At 48.1% G+C, this 27,543-nt stretch overlaps 2 protein-coding genes across 7 annotated transcripts in view; one reads left to right on the plus strand and one right to left on the minus strand.

The window, feature by feature from the left end:
- Window positions 1-283: 283 nt before the first annotated feature.
- Calr3 (calreticulin 3) lies at window positions 284-21,281 on the minus strand. Its single transcript, XM_005359137.2, has 9 exons — window positions 21,142-21,281; window positions 20,943-21,044; window positions 14,700-14,903; window positions 10,414-10,508; window positions 6,384-6,572; window positions 3,489-3,584; window positions 2,585-2,716; window positions 1,379-1,471; window positions 284-765 (listed from the first exon to the last, which is right to left on the minus strand). The coding sequence occupies exons 1-9, from the start codon at window positions 21,230-21,232 to the stop codon at window positions 622-624; spliced, it is 1,146 nt and encodes a 381-aa protein (XP_005359194.2). The 5' UTR covers window positions 21,233-21,281; the 3' UTR covers window positions 284-621.
- A 198-nt stretch (window positions 21,282-21,479) lies between these two features.
- The window catches only part of LG1H19orf44 (linkage group 1 C19orf44 homolog), an 18,190-nt gene continuing 12,126 nt past the window's right edge, over window positions 21,480-27,543 (plus strand). The window contains exons 1-4 of one of the 6 annotated variants that reach the window (XM_026785108.1): window positions 21,480-21,708; window positions 23,261-23,361; window positions 23,711-24,455; window positions 26,832-27,093. In XM_026785108.1, the coding sequence (XP_026640909.1) occupies window positions 23,712-24,455; window positions 26,832-27,093 (1,006 nt within the window). In that variant the 5' untranslated portion in view covers window positions 21,480-21,708; window positions 23,261-23,361; window position 23,711. The remainder of the gene's footprint in view (window positions 21,709-23,260; window positions 23,362-23,710; window positions 24,456-26,831; window positions 27,094-27,543) is intronic. The other 5 variants (XM_026785114.1, XM_026785110.1, XM_026785113.1 and 2 more) reach the window with 5 other exon arrangements.

Below are 27,543 nucleotides of genomic sequence, written 5' to 3' on the forward strand. Positions count from 1 at the left end.
AGACACACAAATTTAAAAAAAATAGATCTTTAAAGCAAAAAAATAAAATATTTTTTAAAATTCATTTTACCAGGCTGGAGAGATGACTCAGCAATTCCCAGCAAACTACATGGTGGCTCATACCATCTGTAATAAGATCTGGCACCCTCCACTGGCCTGCAGGTATATATGCAGGCAAAACACTGTATACATAATAAATAATTTTTTAAAATTTCATTTTACCATCTTTTATTTCATGAAAATATTTAAGAGGTTCAAAAAGGTATATCATTTATGGCCAGACTCTTACAGATCTCAGGCTTCCAGTGGTCTGTTCTTTGTAGAAAAAACTTTTTTTAAGACAATGTCGCACTATGTAACTAGGGCTGCCCTAGAATGTGAAATATAAACCAGGCTGGCCTGAAACTCCCAGAGATCTCTGCCTCGAAGTCCTGAGATTAAAGGTGTGCGCCCCAGAGGCAGCCGAGGGAAACCTGATTTGTGCACTGGGGGAAATTAGGGGACCCCAGCACACACATGGAATTGTTTTTCAGGAACTGGACAAATGACCATGCAGACATGTGACATTCAGAGTGTATTAGTGGAGGCTGGGCCAGTCCTCTGCATGCCGAGTGGGGAGGACTACAGCTCGCCTTGCCTGTGGAATCTGCTGAAATGGTTGTCGTGCCTGCGCAACTTCCCCATCAGCAGCTCCTCCTCATCCTCCTCGCGGGCTTTTTTCACTTCTTCCTTGGCCTGTATGGCATCCATCTCCTTTTCTGGACCCTGGAGGGACAACAGTAGGAGAGGCCAGAGCTGGGGCTGGGGCTCACACACAAGAGCGTGTGAATTCAGCTGGTAGAGTGCTTACGCCTCAGTTAATGCTTGCCTAGCACTGGACTGGGAAAAACTGGGCGTGATGGTGCACCTGCACACAGGCACAGGGATAGGAAGTCAGGTCACCCCGACAGCAAGGTGAAGGCCAGTCTACTGTCACAGCGCTGTTACTTGGGAAGCAGACAGAAGAGTAGACTCCTGTGAGTGATGTGGTGAGTTCCACTGCAGGCAAAGCTCTACCAAGCCCCCCCCCCAAGGAGACAAGGGCCGCAGGATGGCTCAGACATATTGCTCTTCCAAGGACCTGAGGCAGTGCTCAGCACCCACACAAGGCAGCTCAGAACTGATCCAGCGCCGTCTGATGGCCTCTGTGGACACTGCACTCATGTGCAGATTAATTACAGACAAGAAAGAAAGCCAGGCTTGGCGGTGCACACCTTTAGCCTAGCACTTGGGAGGCAGGGGAGGGTAAGTTTGAGGTCAGCGTGGTATACAGAGTGCCTCCTTGTCTCAAATCAACAACAACAACAACAAAAAAGTGAGCTCGGTATTTTGTGCCTACCTTGGTCTCCCCCCAGGTGGCCTTGCCAAACCGCTCTGCATACTCTTCATCATCCGTGATCAGGAAGTTATCAAAGATGGTTCCAGATCTCACCTATGGATGGAAATGGGCCTTCATCAGTGGGCAATGAACCTTTCTCATGATCAGGGGAGCTTAGTTCAGTATGCACCCATGATCAGCTGTCATTGGCCGTGGTTAAACCCATTTCTACGATAGCAAAGCCTAATCCAGTGGGGCTCGGGGTGCCCCAAAGGTGGAGCACAATTACTATGCAGGAGGACCTGGATTACATTGTTAGCACCTAAGTGTGGCTAGTGCACATCAACTGGGGGCTAGCTGGGACAGAAGCCCAGGCACCACCCCTAGTGCACATCCCACAGCTGACAGGAGTGACAGTCAGCTCCAAAGGACGGGGCTCCTGCAGGGCAGAGGTGTCAGGCACATGCTGTGTCTTCAAGACTACATGCAACTGCCAATGATAACAAAAGTGTTCAATGAAAAGTAACTACAGGCTGGGGCTCCAGAGAGGGCTGGAGGCTAAGAGTGCTTGCCACTCCTGCAGCAGACTGGAGTTCAGGTCATAGGATCCAACCAGGTGTCTCATGACAGCCTGGAACTCCAGCTCCATGGGATCAGACAGCCTCTTCTGGCCTCCAAGGACACTTGCACGCATGTGCACATACACAATTCACACACAGCTACAAAAAATAATACATCAAGGGCTGGAGATATAGCTCAATAGGTGAGAATGCTCACTGAGAAAGCATTTAGGACCTGAGTTCAAATCTCCAGCACCCATATGGAAAACCAGACATGGTTGTGCAGGTGCCTATGACTCCCAGTATTTGGGGGGGGGGGTAGGAAGAACAGAGGCAGGGGATGTTGGGGCTCACTGGATGCCAGACTTGCTCCAGGTACCCTCTCTCAAAGGAGTAAGACAGAGTGATATAGTTAGACACTAGACATCTTCTGACACACACACACACACACACACACACACACACACACACACGGAAAAACGACAGTGTACTAAGCGGGTTATGTTAAAGTTCAAGGTATTAAATCAGCAGGCGATGTGGCATATGCCTAGCATCCCAACACTCAGGGAGCCAAGGCAAAAAGATAATGATTTCAAGGCCAACCTGGGCTACACAGCAAGGTCCAGCCCAGAGCTATTAGAGCAAAGCAAACTTAAAGCCAAGTCACCTGCCACAGCTCCAGACCAATGGCACCGATGTTCTCGAACTCTGAGAGGTCGTACTGCGTCAGGTAGTGGGCAGGCTTCATCTGCCGGTGGAGCCACACATCTTTATCGATGCCCTCAGGTTTCAGGCCATCCTGGAAAGGTAGATGCTTGCCAGGCTTGGATCACAGGCACCAGAAATGTTTGTTTCTTGTTTTTTCCTATCCAAGGTGGCTAGTCCACCAAGGGCCAATATTCTTTTCTGCAACTTATAAAAGGAGTTCAAGTCTTTTCATTTCCCCTACTTAAAAAAAAAAAACAAAAAAACATGCAAATCGTTTAGCTTCCCTGACCTGGTTAAAAACATTTTTTTAAATATTTATTTATTTATTTATTATGTATACAATATTCTGTCTGTGTGTATGCCTACAGGCCAGAAGAGGGCACCAGACCCCATACAGATGGTTGTGAGCCACCATGTGGTTGCTGGGAATTGAACTCAGGACCTTTGGAAGAGCAGGCAGTGCTCTTAACCTCTGAGCCATCTCTCCAGCCCCAACATTTTTTTTTAAAAAAAGCACTCTGCCCCTAATTCTTGGAACTTGATAGCCTGCAGCTACCCAATCCCTTTCCCCTTCCCTTCATTTCCTTTGCATAAACTCTTTCAAAAGTAGCCAACCTCAAAAGACTGTATGATCAGGTTCCTTAACACCACCTGTGTTAGAATAAAAACAAAATGAACTTCCTGCCCATGTGCTTGCTAGCAAGCTTGGGTCACGATGTGTCCTTTTCACAAAAAGAAGTTGCCTTGCCAGGGTACTTTTACTTCCTGTGACACTGAAAATATTCTTTTCTAACAGCACAGGTGGGGACAGAGGCAAGGACCACTAGGAGGGTCCAGAGTCATTGCAGGAAGAAGCCACACACCTGGTATGGTGGCTTTTGCAGCCAGTCCCCATCCAGTTCACTGTTCCAATCGCTTGGCTTGCTGGCACCCGCATCCAGAAAATGCTTTTCCCAGTCCTTCAAATATAGAAAGGAAAGCATGACACCAGAGGCACATTGGAAAAAGGAAAGCTTTTTTTTTTTTTTTTTTTTTGTTTTTTTGAGACAGGGTTTCTCTGTGGCTTTGGAGAGGAAAGCTTTTAAAATGTTTGTATTACATTTGCTATGCATATGTGTGCATGTGGTGGTCAGAAGACAACTCACTGGAGTCAGTTCCAGTTCACGTGGGTTCCAGGTGATGTGGGAGTCCCTTCTGGATGCTGTGATTACCACTAATGAATAAAGAAACTGCTTTGGACCTATAGCAAGGCAGAACTTAGCTTGGCTGGGGAAACTAAACAGAATGCTGGGAGAAAGAAAGGCGGAATAGGTAGAAGCCATGTAGCCCCACTGGAGACAGACGCTGGAACTTTACCCAGTAAGCCACAGCCTCGTGGCAATACACAGAATAGAAATGTGTTAAATTAATATGTAAGAGTTAGCCAATAAGAAGCTAGAGCCAATGGGGCAAGCAGTGATTTAATTAGTACAGTTTCTGTGTGATTATTTTGGAGCTGAGCAGCTGGGAACCAACAACATCCAGGGATCAGATTCAGGTCCTCATTGCTTAGCAGCAAGCACTTTTCTGGCTGAGCCATCTCACCACCCCCAGAAAATTCTTTAGTGTAGATGGCAGGGGGACCTAAGGAGCCAACATGCTCAGTGGAGCTGGGACAGAGCTCAGATGGCCTACAGAAGATGGTGGGCACCAGCATATAGGCTGGAAAAACCTAGAAACAGATTAGCAGGCCAGGTCCCTAACTCCTGTCACAATATCCTCCCCTGTTCACTAGAGTGGTTTCCAAGTGTGGTGGGTAGTTTTATGTCAACTTAACACAAGCTGGGGTCATCTGAGAGGAGGAAGCCTCAATTAAGAAAATGCTTCCAGGTGAGTCCGCCACAGAAGAAGCAAGATGTGACTGCCTTGCTGAAAAAAGGTACCGAGCCATGTGGCCAGCATAGATAAGAATAATGGGCTAATATAAGTTATACAAGTTAATAAGAAGTTTGAGCTAATAGGTCAATCAGTTTATAAACTAAAAAAAAAAAAAAGAAAATAAAGAAAATGCTTCCATAGGCTGGTGGTGCACACCATTGATCCCAGAACTTGGGGTGCAGAGGCAAGCGGACCTCTGAGTTTCAAGGCAGAGAAAGGGAGAGAGAGAGGGGAGGGGAGGAGAGAAGGAAGGAAGGAAGTGTAGCATTAGATCCTGCTTGTTGGGGGTTTATGCCCTGCCCAGTTCCTGCAGCTGTTTAGTCCCAAAGAAAATCACACAGAGGTCTCCATAACTTAAAAACGGATTGGCCCATTAGCTCAGGCTTTTTATTAGCTCTGGTAGCTTATATTAACCCATTATTCTTATCTATGTTAGCCACATGGCTTGGTACCTCTTTCAGCGTGGCAAGTCATATCCTGCTTCTGTGGTGATATGACCCAATCGGCGTTTATTTAAAACATGATTGACAGAATACAGACAATTCTCCCTCACCAAGGAAGGAAGGAAGGAGGAGGGAGGGAGGATATTCCTCCATAAGTCTGGATTGTAGGCAGTTTTCTTTTCTTTTCCTTATAGTTAAGAGCAGTCAGTGCTCTTAACCAACCACTGAGCCACCTCTCTGGCCATCGTAATTAGTGGTTGATGGGGAGAGCTCAGCCCATTGTGGATAATGCCATCCCTGGGCTGGTGGCCCTGGGTTCTATAAGAAAGCAGGCTGACACATTCCTTTAGTCTCAGCGCTCGGAAGGCAGAGTCAGATCTCTGTGAATTCGGGGCCAACCTGGTCTACAGAGTGAGTTCTAGAGGTACTTAGACACTTGGGAGGCAGAGGCAGGCGGATCTCTGTGAGTTCAAGACCAGCCTGGTCTATAAGAGCTAGTTCCAGGACAGGCTCCAAAACCACAGAGAAACCCTGTTTCGAAAAACCAAAAAAAAAAAAAAAAAAATAGAGGTACTTAGAGAAACCCTGTCTCAAAAACAAACAGAAAAAGAAGCAGGTTGAGCAAACCGTGAAGAGCAAGCCCATAAGCAATGGCCTCCACAGCCTCTGCATCAGCCCCTGCCTCCAGGTTCCTGCCCTGTGTGAGTTCCTACGCTGACTCCCTTCAGGATGGAACCCTTTCCTCCCCAAGTTGCTTTGGCCAAGGAGTTTCATCACAGTGATAGTCACCCTAATGAAGACACCAAGGCTGTAGGACACCAATCCCACCAAGCGACACGTGTGCCCCACCAAGCGACCTGTGTGCCCCACCAAGCGACCCGTGTGCCCACCTGGCTTTTGTTTGTCTGTTGGTTTGTGTTGCGGCCATGATGGGTTTCGCTCTCTTCAGCTAATTTTAGGGTGGGAGCAGGGAATGAGGGGGAGAAGCTGCATAGAAACCTCACGACAACGGAGCACCAGAAAGCTACAGGCCAGAAGCAAACTATCTTGGGCTGTTATTATTCCCTGTGAGAGCCTGTCCCTGCATCGGACCTAATATCTGTGTGACTAAAACCCCACAATGGCCAGGCCTGGTGGCACACACCTTTAGTGCCAGCACCTGTGAGGCAGAGGCAGCTAGACTTCTGTGAGTTCGAGGCCAACCTGGTCTACATGGTAAACTCCTGGTCAGCCAGGGATACACAGTGAGTCTCTGTGAAAAACAAACACCCCATTAAAATTGTTTCTGCAGTCCCTTGAGTGTGTGCCAGTCCCCAGGGAGAGAGGTCTGTGTGGCAGGGATGCAGTGCAGGGAGGCCCCAGGGACCCTCACTGCATCCCAGGCTACGGCCTACCTACCTGGGCTCGGCCAGCGTCCACCTGGTCCCAGTCCCTAGACTCTGCTGATGGAGTTTCTGCTTTCTTCAGCGATGTCAGGTTCCAGTCATACTCAATGCTGCCGGACTCAATGGACTGGCCGTCAACTTTCACCTCGTAAGAAAGATCTGGCCTTAAAATCAGGGTGTAGAGGTGGGTGAAGCCATCAACCTGCACAGAAGCCATGGTGAGGAGCACTTTTATTGTGTGTCCAGATGTATACTTTAAAACAGGAACAAGGGTGGCAGATGGCTCAGTGGGGGAAGGCACTTGCCACCAAGCCTGGTGACCCGAATGCAACCCACAGGCCCCACACTGGTGGAAGGAGAGAAATGACTCCCACAAGCTGTCTTCTGACCTCCATACACACACAACACTCACCTACACACACAGCACACACACAGAGGGCAGTGCAGATAAAACAGAGCATTGGGGAGGCCGAGGCAGGGAGACCACAAGTCTCTGACTAACCTGAGTGCATTTGCGTGGAGGACAGAGGTCGGGTCAGGTTCCTCCCACTATTGCTGCCCTACTTATTTTCAGACACAGGGTGGCGGGAGCTCAACAGCGGGGCTAGACTGACTGCTGTCTCCTTACAACGCAGACTCAGCCCTGGGTTTACAGGCTGGGGCTCATACTCAAGTCCCTGGGCTGCTTCTTCAACAAGCAGTTCCTTCTCTGAGCTCCTTCCCAAGGCCACCTTTGTCCTTTTGAGACGGTGGCTCACTCCTCCATGTACTCCAACTGGCAACTGCCCTCCTGCTTCAGCCAAGTGCCAGTCACCAAACCCTGCCTCTCCCTGAGTTCTCTGATGTCTTTTGAGATAGGGTTTCACTCTATAGCCCAGGCTGGCCTGGAACCCACGGTGATCCTCCTACCTCAACCTGAGTGCTGAGATTACAAATTGGTTTTGGTTGTTTATGCTGGAGCTCACAGGTTTATAATTTTACATTTCAACACCCTAATATGCCAAAGTCAACTTTTTTGTTGTTGTTGCTGTTTCAAGATAGGGTTTCTCTGCATAGCCCTGGCTGTCCTAGGACTCCCTCTGTAAACCAGGCTGGCCTCGAACTCAGAGATCCACCTTGTCTCTGCCTCCAGAGTGCTGGGACTAAAGGCCACACTGCCCAGCCAAAGTCATCTTTTTATCTGAGTTTAAAAAAAAATACAATAACATTTTCAACTTGTCTTTCTAGGCCCCTCCACATCTCTCCAGATCTCTTTTTGTTACATTTTCTTTGGTAGTTGGAGGTCAGAGGATGTTTGGGTTTTCCTCTTCTACCATGTAAGGCCCAGGAATTGAACTCAGGTTTCAGATTTGGCAGCAAGACCTCTTATCCGCTGAACTGCCCTATCTCCAGATTCTACAGTTAGAAAGTTGACAGAATCTCTGCTGTAAACCTGGACTCCTGACAGGGCACTAGGAGCCAGAGGTCATGTGAGGACAGTTCTGGAACTTTCCAGCATCAGAATCTGGGCTAGAAACCTAGTCCTCTGAATATGTAATATATATAAGATACATTTATAATATAATGATAACATATATTATATTTGTATCCATGTGTATCTGTGTATACATATGTGCATCCTTAGAGTATGGAGGACAGAACAGACTAGAACTTTTGGAAGTCGAGTCTCTCCTTCCACCACGTGGGGTCCAGGGTTCAACCTCAGGTTGTCAGGTTTGGTGGGTTTTCCCACTGAACCATCTTGTGAACCCCTTGTTCTCAGATTGTTTTTGTGTTAAATGTGTGTGTGTGTGTGTGTGTGTGTGTGTGTGTGTGTGTGTGTGTGTGTGGAGCTCACCTTTAATCCCTGCACTCAGGAGGCAGAGGCAGGCAGATCTCTGAGTTCAAGATCAGCCTGGTCTACAGAACTAGTTCTAGGACTAGCTAGAACTGGCTAGTTCTGGTGTGTGCATGCTGCTGTGAGTGTGTGTGTGTGTGTGTGTGTGTGTGTGTGTGTGTGTGTACTTATGCATACAGATGCCTGTGGAAGCTAGAAGAGGGCACTGGAGGCTACATGGTGGAGTAAGGCAGTTGTGAGCCACCTGACATGTGTGGTGGGATCTGAACTCAGGTCCTCTGCACTCTTAACCCCTGAGCCATCTCTTTCCCTAGTCTTCAGTTTTCGATAGAGCTCTTCACAGTTCTAGCTCCTTGATGATATGAGGAAGCAGGCAGGGGAAGGTCCTCTGGCAGCAGGTTTTGGGGGCAAGTCCATAATATTCAGGCTGGTGATGACTATTCTGTGACGTGTGGCTGGAGGACTCTGCTCACCACGCTAAGAGCGGCCTCAAGCCCTCATATTCTTGGAAGATTTTCTCTGCCTTTGAGTGGACAGAACACAAAAAATGGTTTTTTTGTTTGGTTGGTTTTGTTTTGTTTGAGACAGGGTTTCTCTGTAGCTTTGGAGCCTGTCCTGGAACTAGCTCTTGTAGACCAGGCTGGCCTCGAACTCACAGAGATCCGCCTGCCTCTGCCTCCTGAGTGCTGGGATTAATAGGCGTGCGCCACCACCACCCGGCTACAAGAATTTTTTTTTTTTTTGGTTTTTCGAGACAGGGTTTCTCTGTGGCTTTGGAGCCTGTCCTGGAACTAGCTCTTGTAGGCCAGGCTGGCCTCAAACTCAAAGAGATCCACCTGCCTCTGCCTCCTGAGTGCTGGGATTAATAGGCGTGCGCCACCATCGCCCGGCTTACAAGAATGTTTTTAAAAGCATGCAGAAAGCAGCCTTACAAATGATTAAAAGCTGTTATTTTCCTAGATGTGGTGGCGCACACCATTAATGCCCAGCTTTTGGGAGGCAGAGGAAGACAGATCTCTGTGAATTTAAGACCAAGCTAATGAGGGTTACATAATGAATGCACCCCCCTCCAATAAACACAGCCTGCAGAAGTCAGAAAATGGTTTCTGTTCCCTGGAATTGGAGTTGCAGATGGTTGTGAGCTTCTGTGTGGGAGCTGCGAGCAAACCCAGATTCTTTGCATGAACAGTCATCTCTCTAGCCCTTGTACATTTTTTTCTCTGTGTGTATGTGTACAATGCATATGTGTGCAAGGCACCTGTATGTGTATGTGCCTGCATGTTGAAACCGGGGACTGAGGTCACACGTCTTCCTCAATGGCTCTCCACCTTCCATACTGAGGTAGCGTCTCTCTGTACTCAGTCACTGATCTAGATGGTCAGGTAGCCTTTCCCAACAGCACTGTCTCAACCTATGCTAGTGTAGGACTTTATAACCAAACCAATATGCTGGTGTGGAAGCAGGAAGATCAGGAGTTCAAGGTCATCCTTGGATACACAGGAAGTTTAAGACTAGTCTGGGCTATGCGAGACCTGATCTCATTATGGAAACAAACCTACAAAGTCCTCAAGTTCCAGTGTCACCCTGAGCCCTCAAGCCCCAGCCAGTGTCACCTGCCTCTGTTGACTCTAGGACTGATCAGGAGAGTTTTATTCTAACTAAAGAGGTATAGGTGCCCCTGGTCATCAGGGACTAGGCAGAAGAGAAACAGTATTTCCCACTCCCCTCAGAAGCTGTAAAATGCCTAAGGGTGGTGGGAAGGATTTATTAGCCACCCAGCCAGGGAGGCATCGTATGGGACAGACCCTTTAAAGTGGCCTTTCCTTATCTTCTGCTAACATGTTCCGGGCAGGGGACGGCATTTCTGCCCATCACTTTATAGTCATTTACACACGCAGTCCCAGACTGTGTGATAAGCACACCCAAAGTGAGTCTGGCTCCTTTGCTCTTCCCCCACCTCTCCTTTTTGACATAGGGTCTCTCTATGTAGTCCTGATTGGTCTGCAACTCACTGTGTAGACCAGGATGCCCTCAAACTCAGAGAAACCCTCCTGCCTCTGCACTCCTAGGACTGAAATTAAAGGCCCATGCAATAAGGGAAGGAGAGAAAGAAAGGAATAAAGGAGGACAAGGAGGGCAAGGGAGGGAGGGAGAACGAGGGCAGATGGAGAGAGCTGCTTGCTCACTGTGATGTTAGTGTGCTCACCTTGCATCTGATCTGCTTCTTGTTTGAATGATACTGATTTTTGAAATATAAGATAACATGAACTTTCTTGATATCAAATCCACAAATATCAGGTCCTAAAAGAAAAATTAGGTGCTCTCAATTTTCTTCCAGACTGCATCAGCACACAGAAACAGTCAGTTAAGCATCCTCCCCCAACACAGAGAGGAGACGCTTCTGTCCGGGGCACTCTGACTTCACCAGAAGACACTGAAGCAGAGGTCTGGTGACTGCTCCCTCCTGCCAAAGCCACCTTCAACCCCAATGTGACTCAGCACACACAAGAAAACAAGGCCCCGGGGGCTGGAGTTAAGACCACTGACTGCTCTTCTGCAGGACCCATGTTCGATTCCCAGCAACCACAAGGCAGCTCACAACTGTCTGTAAGTCCAAGATCTGACACTCACACGCAGACACACAAAACAGCAATACACATAAAATGAAGAGAAATCATTTTAAAATTTTTAAAGAAAGAAAACAAGGCCCAACTGGGCAGTGTCCACCCCTGAGATCACAGTGCTGGGAGGCCGAGGCAGGAAGATCACCGATTCCAGCCTGGGTGGCACATACAGTTCCTGACTCAGAGCAAAACAGCGAGCTGGAGAGAAGGTTCAAAAGGCTGAGAGGGAGGTAGCCCACTCCTGCACTGTGTCCTCTGCCCTCCGCATGTGCACTATGGCAATGCATGCCTCGCATAAATAAATTAGAAAGGATTATTTTGTGTGACTGTGTGTGACTCTGTGAATCTGTGTACGTGTGTGCCAGTACCTGTGGTGGCCACTAGGAGGAGCCAGATCCCCTGGATCTGGAGTTACAGGAGATTGGGAACCACCACCCGTCTCTGGTCTGAGAACTGAATTGGGGTCCTCCACTAGAGCAGAAAGCATCTGAACCCCTGAGCTGTCTCTCCAGTCCCCAAATATATATGTCCTTTGAAATAAGAAACACTCGTGTGCAAGAATTGAACCTTAAACAAACTTTGCTAAACAAATCCAAAATAGTGAAAAGGAAACTGTAAGAGTTTTCATGTATCGGATCTCTTCAGTTATCTGTACATTAACATGGCAATATTATGATGGCATACACTTTTCAACTCTGAAATACATAAATATTTTAATATCCTGAATAAATTAATTTTTCAAAATATTAATTGGAAATATGGCATATGTTGTAGATTCCTGATGTTCTAAAGACAAAATCTGATTTCTAGTCATGATATAGTTGATTACCTTTGTAAAAATATAAAAATCTTAATTGATATATTTTACACATATTTACTAAATAATAAATGATTAACATCTTTATGTAACACAACAAAAAATAAATAAATAAAATAAGAAACACTCATTTTGGGGGCTGGAGAGATGGCTCAGCTGTTAAGAGCACTGCCTGCTCTTCCAAAGGTCCTGAGTTCAATTCCCAGCAACCATATGGTGGCTCACAACCATCTGTAATGAGGTCTGGTGCCCTCTTCTGGCCTGCAGGCATACACACAGACAGAATATTGTATACATAATAAATAAATAAATATTTTTTAAAAAAAGAAATACTCATTTTAATGTTTGGATTTAATTCAAATAAAAAATTACAAGAAAATAAAATGCAATTTTAAAAAGCATAAAAAGAAGCCAGGTGGTGGTGGCATACGCCTTTAATCCCAGCACTTGGGGGGCAGAGGTAGGCGGATCTCTGTGGGTTCAACGCCAGCCTGGCCTACAAAGCAAGTTCCAGGACAGGCTCCAAAGCTACATAGAGAAACCCTGTCTCGAAAAACCAAACAAGACAAAAAGCACAAAAAGAGCTAAGGCATTTTGTGCTGTTTTGTCTTTTTGCTTTTTTACAATGGTGAGAGTGGGTCCCAGAGGGTCTCACACTAGCCAATCAAGTGGTCATCATTTGGGCTCCATTGCAGCCCAAAGAATTTATATCATTTTAGCACAAGGTGTGTGTGTGTGTGTGCATATGTGTGCATGCACGTTCATGCTTGCATGTGTGATGCGTACACACATGGTGTGGGAGGTCCTTCTGTATATGCGTTGCTTGTATTGGTTAATGAATAAAGAATATGTCTTGGGCCAGGCGGTGGTGGTGCACACCTTTAATCCCAGCACTCGGGAGGCAGAGGCAGGCGGATCTCTGGGAGTTCGAGGCCAGCCTGGTCTACAAGAGCTAGTTCCAGGACAGGCACCAAAGCTACAGAGAAACCCTGTCTTGAAAAACAAAACAAAACGAAAGAATATGTCTTGGCCTGTGATAGGGTAGAGTAGAGCTGGGGGTGGCGATGGAGACAACTGGACCAAACTGGGAGAAAGAAGGAGGAGTCAAAGAGACACCATGGAGCTTCCAGAGGAGAAAGACACAGCAGCTAGCTAGAACCTTGTTGGTAGACCATGCCTCAGGGTAAAATATAAAATAACAGAAATGGGTTAATTCTTGATATAAGAGCTAGCTAGCAATATGCTTAAGCTATTGGTCAAACAGGATTGCAAATAATATAGTTTCTGAGTGTTTATTGAGGGACTGGGTGGGACAGAAACCTCTGTCAACACACATGAACGTGCAGAATGCTCTGCCTGTGTGCACATGCTGAGGGCAGAAGGAAGACTTGAGGTTTTCTCTATCAGTTGCCATCTTACACCCTTGAGATAGGACCCTGACTGAGCTGGAAGCTGGTCCTTCCAGCCAGACAGCCAGCCTGAGGCGTTATCAGGGGTCTACCTGTCTCTACCTCCCAGTGTTGGGACTGCAGACACACACAGTCACATCTGGCTTTTTATGTGAGTTTTGGGGATTTAAACTTAAATAGACTTACCCCCTGAGCCATCTCCCCAATCTTTTTTATTTTCTACATTTTTAGAGGGGTTTGAGACAAGGTGTTATTGTAGCCCAGGCCGGCCATAAACTCTGTAGCTAAAGATGACTTTAAACTCCTGATCCTCCTGCCTCTACCTCCCAAGAACTGGGATGATGCCGGCTTTCTGAGGTGCCAGGGATGGAGAAAACCCAGAGCTTTCTGCATGCTAGGCAGCTGGCATGCTAGCAACTGAGCGCAGCCCCAGCCCACACTTGGAATCTTTCAAGCTTTACTGCACTCTGAGAAGGGGCCAGAAAGTCCACCTCCCTTATCTGACAGTCTGGACTTGTTTCAGCAGCCAGAGTTTGTCACTTTGGGGAAGGTGGACTTTACCTGTCCCGTGTCCCCACTGAAACCCCAGACTTTATCAATGTTTTGAATCTCTGGAGGCCAGGTCTTGTTATTTAACCAGGCTGGCATCCTGCTCTCAATCCCCCAGCCTCCCTCCTGGGTGCTGGGGAGGCAGGGTTTACCATGGGGAGGTGTGTTTATGACCACCATTAACATCTCACTCTTCTCTTTTTCTGTTTTTGTTTTGTTTTATTTGGTTTGTTTTGATTTGGTTTTGGTTTTTGGTTATTCTAAACAGGGTTTCTCTGTAACTCTGGAACTCACTCTGTAGACCAGGCTGGCCTTGAATTCACAGAGATCCACCTGCCTCTGCCTCCCAAGTGCTGGGATTAAGAGTGCCCCACAGACCGGCTAGCATCTCACTCTTTAAATGTATGTTTTCCGCTCACACCTTGAAACAAAGTCACGTTGAGGACCAGCGAGTGAGATGACCAGCAGGTGAAGGCACTTGCCGTGAAGCCTGACGGTCTGAATTCAATTCCCAGAACTCAAATGGAGGAAGGAAAAGGCTGAGTCCCTCAAGTTACTGGAGCTGCAGGAATGGCTCAGCCATAAAGAGCTCTGGCTGCTCTTGCAGAGGACCCAGGTTCTGTTCCCAGCACCCATGTGATGGCTCACGACTGCCTGTAACTCCAGTTCCAGGGAAACTGATGGTCTCTTCTGACCTCTGCAGTCATCTACATGTACATGTTGCACACACATGCATGTAAATTAAATGAATTAAAAACAAAAACCCCAGGTTCAGAATCAGAGTCCTTTGGCTTTTTGATTGTTTGGATTTCTGTGTGTATTTTTGGAATCTGTCCTGGCATTCACTCTGTAGACCAGGCTGGCCTCGAATCACAGAGATCCACCTGCTCTGCCTCCCGAATGCTGGGATTAAAGGCGTGTGCCACCACCGCCTGGTGACTTTTTGATTCTTAGTCCCGAGAACATCAGCCTGTGTTGGTTTATTAACAGTGCTACAAACCTTGGGTCAGATAAGTTCACTACTACTCCATTAGTTCTGTCGGCAGAGCCTCGGTGTGAGGTTGGAAACGCTTGCCCTCCCTGCTGAACTCACCAAACATGATGTAGTACTGAGACTTTCCGTTCAAATTCTTCTGATCCAGGTCGGAGGGAAATACCTTGATGTAGCCACCGCCACAGTCCATCTTCTGCTCATGCTTCACTGTGTACTGAATTACCAGGGTCTTCCCTTTGTTGCTGAACGGCTTGAAGCTCGCAGAGATGGCATAGAACCTGCTGTTCTGAGTTGTCTGCAGGCCTTCCAACAGAAAACGAGCATGATTGCATCAGATGACGAACTCGGCAACTTGTAGGGACCATAAATTCATGACTCCAGTGACCCTCCAATAGCAGAGGTCCTGTCTGCATTACCTACTGTGCACAAAGCAGCGGTGGTGTGCTGTGGAACAGTCCTTTTCTACACCGTGATTATGTGTTACTCTCATTGCTTAATAAAAAGCTGACAGGCCGGTAGCTGGGCAGGAAGTTAGGTACGAAAACCAAACTGAGAATGACGGGCAGAGGGAGGGCGGAGTCAGAGAATGACGGGCAGAGGGAGGGCGGAGTCAGAGACGCCAGCAGACACCCAGCAGACACGCTAGAGGACAGGTAAAGCCATGAGCCATGTGCCAATGCATGGATTTTACTAGAAATAGGTTGGTTTAAATGTAAGAGTTAGCTAGTAACAAGCCTGAGCTATCAGCTGAACATTTATAAGTAATATTAAGCCTCTGAGTGGTTATTTGGGACCAGGCAGTTGAAGAGTCCAAGAATAAGAAAATAAAAATGTAGATTCCAGAAATAGGAATGTAGAAATAAAGAAATATAAAGCTATAAGTCTAAGAGAATGAGGAACAGACTGTCTTCAGCTTTCTCAGCAGATCAAGGATTCACAGTGAACTATTTTCTCAGATGCTTAGGAAGCCTCCATCAGCCTAGGTCATTTCATTTTACAACTGGCTGTTCTATTTACAAGGCCGGAGCTTCTCTCTGCAAACTGAGAGTAACGTCCTGGCCATCCTTGATGAACGACAGATGTGAACTGAGTTAACCTCTAGGAGACAGAGATACGTGACATCTGGGTTAGACACTGTCTCTGTTATGGGAAACTGGCACCATCAAAGGGGAGGCAGAGGGCTCCAGTATGCACTGCCTGGAGGAACCGGGAGAGACAGAGGACACGGTGCAAACACCTGGTTTGACTAATGAGCTCTGATAATGGGGGTTGAAAAGTATGGCAGTCTGTATCTGAGTTTCACCTTGAGATGGTGTGAAGAACTTTCTGCTATCTTCTAAGTTCCCAGCCTAAGAACCAATTAATTCTAATTTGTTAGCCTTCTGATATTGCTAGCAGTCCCTTTTCTAACTAATTGCTAAAGATACCTGTTTTCTTGCAAGTAGTGACTTTCACTGTAATGTCCTCTGAAACATATTTCATGATAGCTGCCTAGTTACCCATTGACGTTAGAACTCACTCCTCTCCTTAGGGTCTATGCTGACTGACCTGGGAAAGATCGTAAAAACTCCTTCGTTCAGACCTAATAGTTGGTGGCCCTACTATAAAAAGATGGGTTCAGAAACTGGCCTTTTGCCACAGCCTAACAAACACCATCTCTGACTGTGGTCTCAGCTAGCCCATAAGCTTCTGTGCCCTGCAGTGTTTTTCTTTTTTCTTTTTTTTAAATTACATTTGCTTTTGGTTTTCCTGGAATCTGGTTTTTGGAATAAAGTTTGCTTCTGGTTTATTAGACTTTGGTGGTCTGTCCCCATCTTTGTGCGACCCTCCTGGACCCAACACAGTCAGGACAGGAAACCTCCACCTACAGCCTTGTGCTGAAGTACACCATAACAAGCTCTCTGCTGTCGAGACCTGCGCTTCACACACCCAGACACCTGTGGACTTAAGATGCATCCTTTGCTGGGGCCAGTGAGAGGGCCCAGTGGGTGAAGGTGCTTGTGACCAAGCCTGATGGCCGGAGTTAGACAATTGAGGACCCATGTCATAGAAAGAAGGCCAACTCCAAAAGCTGTCTTCTAATTTCCACATACATGTCAGGGCACTTCTGCCCCTCTACACTATCACACGTGCCTGGTACACACATGCACCACACACACACACACGCACACACACGCAATTTACAAAAGTACACTCTTTTTTGAAACAGTCTCACTATGTAACTCTGGCTGTCCTGGAATTCGATTTGTAGACCACGCTGGCTTTGAACTCAGAGATCCCCTATCTCTGCCTCCCAGGTGCTGGGAACACAAGACCTGGCACATCCTCGGCACCGGCTCTCTCCCTGGACCACACCCTCGGCACCGGCTCTCCCCCTGGACCACATCTGCAATTCCACCACTGTTAGACTCTATGTTATAAAATTCCTAAGCTACTGTGCCGGAGACCTGGGCTCCATCCCCAGCAATACATAGAGTGGAAGTGGTGTATCCAAGTAACCGGGAGGAGACAGAAGGGCCAGGCGGTCAAGGCCAGTCTCAGCTACACGAAACCACCTCAAAATCAACACAGCAGGTTAAGATGACTCATCAGGTCAGGGTGCTTGCTGTGAAGTCTGAGTGGGTCCTACTGGCTTTCTCCCCATGGCTTGCTCAGCCTGCATTCTTATATACCCCAGGACCAACATCCCAGGGGTGCCACCTTCATTGCTACCTTAATTAAGGTCCACACTGAGTTGGGCCATCCCACAACAGCCACTAAGAAAATCCCTCACAGGTTCCTCTACAGGCCAACGCTACTGAGGCATTTTTCAATTGCAGGTCCATCATCTCAGACGACCCAAGCTTGTGTCAAGTTGACATAAAAGCAGCCAGCACAGCAGAATAACCTTGTACTCCTCATCCTCCTGCCTTTACCGTCAGGGTTCTACTACAGGTGTGAGCCATAACGGCCAGTTCTGATGTATTTGCTTTCCCTTGCTACCTGAAGGCAGCTTAGCTGAACGGGTACGGTGCCATATCCTGAGTATGCTGGGGCTGAGGTCAGTCAGGGATACATATTGAGACCCTATCTCAAATAAACCAAAAATAGAATCAGGGGAGGAGAGATGGCTCAGGAGTTAGGAGCAGGAATCGGGGGCAGGAGAGATGGCTCAGGAGTTAGGAGCACGGACTGCTCTGGTAGAAGACCTAGGTTTGATTCCTGAACCCACATGGTGGTTCCCAACAGATTGTAACTCTTGTTCCAGGGGATCCAATGCTCTCTTCCGACTTCTGCAGGGACCACACAGTTGATGCACAAACATGCAAACAGGCAAAACACTCTACACAGCAATAAAATAATTTAAAATATTAAAATAAAAATTATTTTGGCTGGTTGAAGTGGTTTGTGTCTTAAACCCCAGAACTGGGGAAGTAGAGACAGGCCGATATCCATGAGTTTGAAGCCAGACTGGTCTACACAGCAAGACCAGGCAAGTCAGGGCTACATAGTGAGACCCCCATCTCAAAATAAACAGCAGAACCCAAAACCAGTAAATCAAGCAACCAACCAAACCCCAAGTTCCCCAAACTGAACTTGGTATTTTGGTTTTTTTACTTCTTTCTTTCTTCCTTCCTTCTGTTTTTTTTAAATATATATATATATATTTATTTATTTATTATGTATACAATATTCTGTCTCTGTGTATCCCTGAAGGCCAGAAGAGGGCACCAGACCCCATTACAGATGGTTGTGAGCCACCATGTGGTTGCTGGGAATTGAACTCGGGACCTTTGGAAGAGCAGGCAATGCTCTTAACCTCTGAGCCATCTCTCCAGCCCCCCCTTCCTTCTGTTTTGAGACGGTATCTCTATATAGATCTGGCTGTCCTTGAACTCACAGACTTCTGCTTGCATCTGTCTCCTGTATGCCACTACGTCTGGCTCTTTTAATTTTTAAGCTTACATTTATTAATTTTGTATATGTGTGAGGGTGAGGGGAGAGAGCATGCGTCATAGCACACACGTGAGGGTCAGAGTACAACGTGCGACAATCAGGTTTCTCCTTAACCATGTGGGTCCCAGGGCTCACTTGGGGAATCAGACCATGTGGGTCCCAGGGCTCACGTGGGGAGTTAGTCTTGGTATCAAGCTCCTTTACCTCAAGGGTCCAAATTTGGTGTTGATCCACACACCTTAGCCTCAACTCCAAGCTAGCTCCCCATTCCCACATGGGATTCAGAGCCCCACCCCACTCCTACCCCCACAGCCAGGCAATCCCAAGGGTCACACAATTCCCCACTTCTGTGTCTAGGTGCCATATTCTCTCCTGTTACCCTCTTTCCATCTGTGACTGCTAGGTCATGGTCCTTGGAGACCATGCAGGGAATCCAGATTTCCAGAGCCCCAGGCACCAGGCCCGATCTGCTCTTCTTACTCAAGAGGGTTTTGTGGGACAGAACCATCAGTGGGTAGGCAACCACATCCTCTGGCTCATCCGTGCCATAGTTGGCTTGTTTTACCCACTTTAGTCATAGAGCTGGGGGGGGGGTGTTTCTGCTTTTTAAATTATTTTATATTATTATTGATACTACTTTTTTTTTCTCCCTCTGAGACAGGGTCTCACTATGTAGCCCTGGCTGTCCTGGACCTCAGTAGACCAGGCTGGTCTCGAACTCAGAGATCCGCTTGCCTTTGCCTCCAAAGCACCAGCTGCTGGCTTCTTATCTGGAAGTTATGACCTTCCCCCCCCCCCCCCCACCCCCTTCCTTCTGCTCTCTCCACACCGTTTCTGTAGTGCAAAGGCTCTGGGCATGCTAGGCAAGACTGAGCCCCACCCCCACTCTGGATGGGGTACATTTTGGACCTAGTGGGTCACCAGGTCTCTGTCTCAATTCTTGAGCTACTTTGTAGCATCCAAAGGATATGCAAATGAGCTGCTGTGACTGCATTTCATCTGTGGTGCACATGTTTCAATAAAAACTTCCCCAGCCCGGCGGTGGTGGCTCAAGCCTTTAACCACAGCACTCCAGAGGCTGGTGGATCTCTAAGATTCAAGGTCAACCTGGTCTACAGAGCAATTTCCAAGACAGCTAGGGCTGTTATACAGAGAAACCCTACCTCGAGAAACCAAAATGAAACTTCCCAGCATAGTGACTTATACGTGTGAACCAGGCATGGGGCTGACTGAGGCAGAAGAGTCTGGAGTACCAGGCCAGTCTGGGCTTCCTAGAGAGAACCTGTCTCAGAGAGAACATCTTTTTTTCTCCAGACAAGCTCTCATTTAGCCCAGGTTGTCCTTGACTTGCTATGTAGCTAAGAATGACTTTGACCTTTAATCTCTCTATATTTATTTACTTATTTATTTGAGACAGGGTTTCTCTGTGCAGCCTTGGCTATCCTGGAATTCACTCTGTAGACCAAGTTACCTTCAATTTCACAGAGATCCCCCTGTCTCTGCTTCCCGAGTGCTGGGATTAAAGGTGTGCGCCACCATCACCCAGCTAAAGTTTACATTTATTAGCCAGGATGGTGCTGCATGCCTTTAATCCCCGCACTCGAGAGGCAGAAGCAAGGCAGGCAGATCTCACTGAGTTCCAGGGCAGCCAGGGCTACAAAGAGAGACCATATCTCATAAAAATAAAATAAAGTAAAAATTACATCTACTTATTTATTTTGTAGTGTGGGAGCATGTGTAGCAGCCAGAGGGGAACTTGTAGGTAGAGATTCTCTCCTTCTACCCTGTGGGTCCTGGGGATCAAACTCAGGTCATCAAGATTGGCCATAAACTCCTTTACCTGCTCACCCATCTTGCTGGCTCCATTTTTCATTTCGATTGTGTCTGTTTTATGACAAGATCTGACTATATCTTAGGCTGGCCCAGAGCTCACTATACATAGCCAGGCTGGTCTTGAACTTGTGATTTTTCTCACCCGTGTGTGCCACAGCCTTGTTCTAACTTTCATGAAATGAGGCAATTTTGGGCAACTACTGAAAACGTACCAAAATAGTCGTTCTTGCTGGTCCAGTTATCATTCCAGTACTCAAGAAGACTCCTGAACACTCGGTTGTCATTCCAACGCTCAGGGTACACAGCCTCCCCCAAAAATACATAGGATACATAAAAAGTAACCTGTACTTGAGAGGCTGACCCAGGAAAACCGCTGGGAGTTAGGGGCATCTTGGGCTACATGAGACTGTCTCAACTAAAACCAAAATAACCCCACCAATTTTAATGGAAACCTGTACAAGATAGGACAGAGCCTGCATGTGACTCAATGCCGTGACTTAAGCGGTGGGTGCACCGCCTGGGTGCCGGGCGGCTTTCTAACGCCACTCTATTTGCTCCACACTCTACACTAACCTTTGTCTTTCTCTTTATGCCCATAGAACTTCCCCGACGAGACTCTGAAGTGGCCGAACTGGGAGTCATTGGTGGACTGCACCCAGCGGTTCCTCCAGCGCTCTGTGGGGAGACAGGAGGGTTAGCGCTGCCAAAGTGCTAGGGATGATGAGCACGGATGGTGGACAAGAACGCCAGCCACCACGGCCATCGCCTTCACCTCCATCTAGAAATTCCTCCTGGAAGTACACAGTGGCCAGCGCCACGCGCAGCATGCAGATAACCCAGAGCGACACCCGGGCTCGGGCCATCCTTGCGTGCGCGAATTTCGCTCTTTGGCTCTCAGGCGTCTGCCCTGCCACCGGGCGCGACCCAGAAACTACAACTCCCGTCATGCCTAGCGATTGTGACCTGAGGGTCCCTGAGAGTGCACATTGAAACTACCACTCCCGTGACGCCTCGCGATTATGACCTGAGGCGCTCATTGGTGGGTGGAGCGCGGTGTCCGACGGGAGATGTAGTCTCCCGTGGCCCTGGGGCAGTCTCCTGGGGCAACGGCACCCCGGGACCTGTGCTTTGCGGCAAAAGCCAGGCTCTGTCGTAGCGGCCAGGCAAAGCAAGAAGAGGCCAACGCAGCGCCTTAGGTGACTTCACAGTGAGCATCTGGGTTCGCGGGGGAGTTCGGGAAAGGGGCGCCATCCCCGCACCTCAGTTTCCCCAGTTGGAGCGTGCCAGACCGCGATCCCGTAAGGATTGCTCCCAAAGGCGAGGAAACTGAATGGCGACAGTGTGTACTGCTTGTTTCCTTTATCTTTTGTGTTATGTTAGTCCGCATCTCTGGTAGCCCAGGCTGGCCTAGAGCTCCCTGTGTAGTCGAGGCTGCCCTTCAACTCCTGATCTTCCCGCGTGCAGCACTTTCGAAGTACTGAGATTGCGGACATGTACCCCTGCGCTCGTGAATATATAAAACTTTTTAAAAAGTATATACAATGAAAGTTTTTACATTTATTTGTTTGGTCAGAGGGAAAATTGCAGGAATCAGTTCTCTTCTTCCACCATATGGGTTCTCAGAATAAACTCAAGTCGTTGTGGGCAAGGGTTGAGCCAGGACTCTTGCCCTCCGTTTTACAAGTTAATACTACCCTAGCCACTGTATTTCCTACTCCCGCGGTTTGCGCACTAGTTCATGGGCGTCTGAGTTATTTCCCAGTTTTGTATTTTGTGAATGACCTATGAATATGTTCATACATTTCCGTTTCACTTGGGCCCCTTTGGAATGACTTACTCCAGATTTTATTGCCTTGTATCTTTTTCTTTCTTTGCTCTTTGTCTGTGGAGACAACTGTGTTCGTTCTCTATCAGGCAGTGTGATTTTCTACCACGTGGGAGCTTTGGCACACAGGCGAGTAACATAAGGGAGTCTTATAAGTAACCTCATTGGGCCAGTGAGTTGATGGCACTTTGGAAAGGTGTGAACTTAGTTCCAGAACACACGTGGTAGAGCGGAGACCCAAATGCTCTGTTGTTTGTCCTCTGACCTCCACAGTACAAACACACACACTAAATAAATAAATAGAGCCGGGCAGTGGAGGCGCACACCTTTAATCCCAGCACTCGGGAGGCAGAGGCAGGCGGATCTCTGTGAGTTTGAGGCCAGCCTGGTCTGCAAGAGCTAGTAGCTACAGAGAAACCCTGTCTCGGAAAACAAAATAAAACCAAAAAAAAAAAAAAACCAAATAATAAATAAATAAATAAAACACAATCAAATGTTAAGATAATTTTTATTTTTTATTTTAATTAATTTATTTATTTATACAATATTCTGTCTGTGTGTATGTCTGCAGGCCAGAAGAGAGCACCAGACCTCATTACAGATGGTTGTGAGCCACCATGTGGTTGCTGGGAATTGAACTCAGGACCTTTGGAAGAGCAGGCAATGCTCATAACCACAGAGCCATCTCTCCAGCCCTCTTTTTTTTTTTTTTTTTTTTTTGGTTTTTCGAGACAGGGTTTCTCTGTGGCTTTGGAGCCTGTCCTGGAACTCGCTCTGTAGACCAGGCTGGTCTCGAACTCACAGAGATCCGCCTGCCTCTGTCTCCCGAGTGCTGGGATTAAAGGCGTGCGCCACCATCGCCCGGCTCTCCAGCCCTCTTAAGATAATTTTTAAAAAGAAGAGCTGGAGAGATGCACTGATTGCTCTTGCAGAGGACCTGGGTTCAGTTCCTGCATCCAGGGGACCTGACCTCTCTTCTAACCTCTAAGGACTCCTGCATGATTACGGTGCACAAACATACACTCAAGCATGTACACATCCACCTTTGTTTTTTGTCTTTTTTGAGGTCTCCTTACATAGCTCTGACTGGCTGGCTGAACCTTTGCTGGCTGCCAAAGAGGGAAAGGTAGCGGATTTCTGAAGAAGAAGAAAGCCACCTGAAGCTAGGTAGGTCCCCAGGGCCATCACTGGGGAAAGGGAAGTTAGTTTTATTGCCCAGCTGGCCTCAGACCCATAGAGGTTCACCTGCCTTTGCCTCCTGAACGCTGACATTAAGGGTGTGTAGCATCACAGCTGACTAAAAGACTTTTAGCCAGATAGTGGTGGTGCACATCTTTAATCCCAGCACTCAGGAGGCAGAAACAGGTGGATCTCTGAGTTCAAGGCCAGCCTGACATACAGAGTGAGTTCCAGGACAGTGAAGGCTACACAGAGAAACCCTGTTTTGAAAAAGCAAAATGAAACAAAAATAAATGAATACTTTAAAAAACTAAAAACACAATCTTGGTTTTCCTAGAATGGCTTCCACAAGAAGGCCCATTGGCCCTCGCCATGGTGTATTTGACTTCAGTGATTTGTCCTTAGAGGACTCAAGGATGGAAAAGATGAGAAACATCCAAGCCCGAAGTCTCGGCCAAGTGACACTGGGGCAGAACAGAATCCTAAAGAGACACCAGACGATGGATGACAAATATCTGATGCCCAAAGAGGAGACGGCGCCAGGGAGGGGGCCAACGTTGGGCTCGAGGCCCCCCACTATCTCCTCCAAGACCAGAGCCAATGAGGCCCTCCGGAAGCTGGCCCAGATTGAAACCAAGATCCGGAGGCGGAGGCAGGCGCCCACGGCTTTGTCTGACACGGAGTCTGACTCGAAGACCAGCGAGCGGCGAAGTCAGAAGGGGACAGACGCAGCGTCTGATGTTCCTTCTCAGCGTCCACACAGAACTTTCCAGAAACAAGCCTGTAAAAGCCCCACGGCAAAGAGCGACGGGCAAAGAGAGCAAGGTAGCAGGTTTTTGAAGAGGAGAGAGCCGCCCACGGAAGCTGGGTCCCTGGAGCCCATGGTGGAGAAAGGGAAGAGCGTCCCACCACCTAGACAGAAAGAACCTGCTGGAAAATGTGATGCTCCCGACAGTGATGAAGAGGAAATGAAAATGTTGCTCAGAAGCTTGACGGAGTCTTCTAGAGAGAAAGGAACAAATATGAACCGGGTGCTCACTGGCACCAAAGCCAGCAGGAGCGATCCTGGAAAGTTGACTTCGGTGAGCTTTTCTTTTGTTGGTTTCAATGTTTTAGAATTTTTGTGATTCTGGGGATGGAACCCAGGGTTTTGAGCATCCCAAGCAGATGGTCAGCTAGTGAGCTACACCTCAGAGACCCCCCCCCTTTTGTGCATATATGTGCGTCTGTATGTGTGACTCCCCATGTATGCACAGGTGCCTACAGAGACAGGAATTAGAGAGGGTTGTGAGGTGCCTGATGAGGGTGCTGAGAGCCAAACTCGGGTCCCCTTAGAGAGCAGCAAGTGCCTCGTCCTAGTTGGCTTTGTCAACTTGACACAGCTAGAAGCCACCTGGGAGAGAGAATTCCAGTCGAACGCTTGCCCACATCAGATGGGCCCACCGCCGTGTTCTGAAGAATTGTTTATTGATGTTTCTTGATTGTTTATTGATGTGGAGGGCTCAGCCCACTGTAATCTTGTGCCTGGGTGGTCTTGGGTTGTGTGAGGAAGCTGTACTAGCCCGTGGGAGCAAGCTGTGGTGTGGCACCATCGCCAGGGAGATGAGACCAGACATCCCAGCCCAGATGGAGCCAGTGACAAATGAAACCAAAATCAAAACTAAATCTAGCTTGGAGAATGAGTGAGTTTACTGGGAACACTTAAGGAGCAGAAGTGACCGAAAGACAGCTGATGACCGTAGCCCAGGGTGAGTGATACCAAAGCATGGCTCTCGATGTCTTGATTTCCCCAAGCCTGACTCTTCTGGGCCCGGATTCAAAGTAAGTTCCAAGTAGCAGTCTTGGGTGACCCCTGTGGAGGGGCCTTAAGTTCAGTCAGGAAGCTGATTGATACCACTGACCCAGCAGCTGACAGGTCTTGCCCTAGCGCTGCCGTCATCAGCATGCAGGACCTTAGGTCCTGCTTCCCCTGCACCCTAAGTGCTACTTTTTGGCACTACAAGAGTGAGCCTACATGGAGGGGAGAGTTTCTTATTCTTTGTTTTGCTTTTTTGTTTGTTTGGTTGGTTATTTGAGACAGGGTTTCTCTGTAGCTTTGGAGCCTGTCCTGGAACTAGCTCTTGTAGACCAGGCTGGCCTCGAACTCACAGAAATCCGCCTGCCTTTGCCTCCTGAGTGCTGGGATTAAAGGCATGTGCCACCACTGCCCTGCTTGTTTTGTTTTTTATTGAGACAGGGTCTCTATGTACCCTGGGATGTCCTGAAATTAGCAGTGTAGACCAGGCTGGCCTCGAAATGACAGAGAGCTGCCTGCCTCTGCTTTCTGAGCACTGGGATTACAGGTGTGCATCTGGGCAGCATACTTTTGACTCAGTCCTATCCCCCTTGTTCACTCTGTCACGTGTGCAGGCTTGAGCTGTCCACGATGTTTTCTCTGTCACCTTGTGGGTACCAGACATAACCGTGCTGAAGCACTTTGGAAGTCCCTGCATCTGCTCTGAGCAAGTGTCAGGTGACTGAAGATGCTTGTCACTCAAAGAGGCACTGGTGCAGCTCAGCTCCGGAAGGTTCTAGGCCCTGCTTTGATACCTGCTGCCTTCTCCAGGGCTCTTTCATCTGCTCACCGTCGCTGAGCTGGGTGGGACCAACGGGGTGCAGTTGCCCCCTCCTTGACTTTACCTGTATCAGCTAGCTAGGCTGGGTGCAGAATCTGCACCTAGGAAAGAAACTCAGAACCTGAGACCCTCCTTTCTCAGCCACGCCCAACCCTGTGATCATCCAAATGTGTAACTGTATGACACACGTGTGCAGGTATGTGGAATTCAGAGGTCAGTCTTGGCTGTCCCTACAAGATCTCATTGACCTGAGGCTCACTGATGAGCCCAGACTGGCTGGCAGGTGGTCCCAGGGACCCATTGGTGTCAGCCTCACCAGAGGTGGAATGAAAAGTGTCCACACCCACATTTCAGGGTCAGACTCACATCTTTGTGCTCACGTGGCAGGTACTTTACTTGTCATTGTCCCTTAGAGTAGGGACTTTTTTGTTTGTTTGTTTGTTTGTTTTTCGAGACAGGGTTTCTCTGCGTAACATTTCTAGCTGTCCTGGAACTCGCTCTAAACCAGGCTGGCCTCAGACTCACTCCACCTGCCTCTGCCTCCCGTAGTGCTGAGGTTAAAGTGTGCATTGCCATCGCCTGGCTATATATTTTTTTTAACATTTCTTTATTTGCAAGTAAGTGTGTTTGTATGCATGCATACACGGAGCTAAGAGGACAACTTGCCAAGGTCAGTTCACTTCCCTCCACCACAAGGGTCCCAATGAACTGAAACCCTCAGACTCTGCAGCAAGCGCCTTTGCTCCCTGAGCCATCTTGCTGGTCATCCACCCACTAGTGGCTCCATGGGATGGTAAGAATTTATGTTGTTTGTGTTGGTAACTTCAGCCCTTTTTACAAAAGCAGGACCCGCCTCCAGCTCAGCCAGAAGTCTTGTCTCTGCTCTCTGTGGACCCGTCCAGCTCAAAGCCTTCTCATCCCTCACCTCAGCTAGACGCCCCTTGGACTCTCAATGCTGGGGACACAGCCTCCCTCACATCCTCACCTTCCATCACAAATGACCTTTCAAAGATGGGGTGCATCAAACTGGCTTCCTCCCCCAGCAGGAGTGAGGTGGGATCTTCCGAGGAGTCAGTCTCAGAAGCTGCTGATGACAGTCTCCATGGTAACCCATCCCCCTGCTGTCCCAGGGCATTGCAGTGGGCAGGGGTAAGTGGGTGGCATTCCTGTCACACTGGCAGCAGGCCTGGGTGCACTGCCAGTCGGTTGACAATCTTTCTCTCAGTGCCACCACAACACGCAGTCCTTGTATCACTGAGATAATAGCTAACAGGAGTGTGCACCAGGCCTGGGCCTCAGTCTGTTCTTCTCTCATAGCCTACCCTTTGTCAGAAAGGGAAACACTCAAAAGCTGTGGGTGGCACTGGAGCGATGGCTCAGTAGCTAAGAGCTCTGGCTGCTCTTGCAGAAGACCCAGGCTCAGTTCCTAGCATCCACATGGTAGCTCAAAACTGCGTATAACTGGGGCCGGGCGGTGGTGGCGCACGCCTTTAATCCCAGCACTCGGGAGGCAGAGGCAGGCGGATCTCTGTGAGTTCGAGACCAGCCTGGTCTA

This window comes from Microtus ochrogaster, linkage group LG1 (genome assembly GCF_000317375.1).
Source record: "Microtus ochrogaster isolate Prairie Vole_2 linkage group LG1, MicOch1.0, whole genome shotgun sequence".
NCBI lineage: Eukaryota > Metazoa > Chordata > Mammalia > Rodentia > Cricetidae > Microtus > Microtus ochrogaster.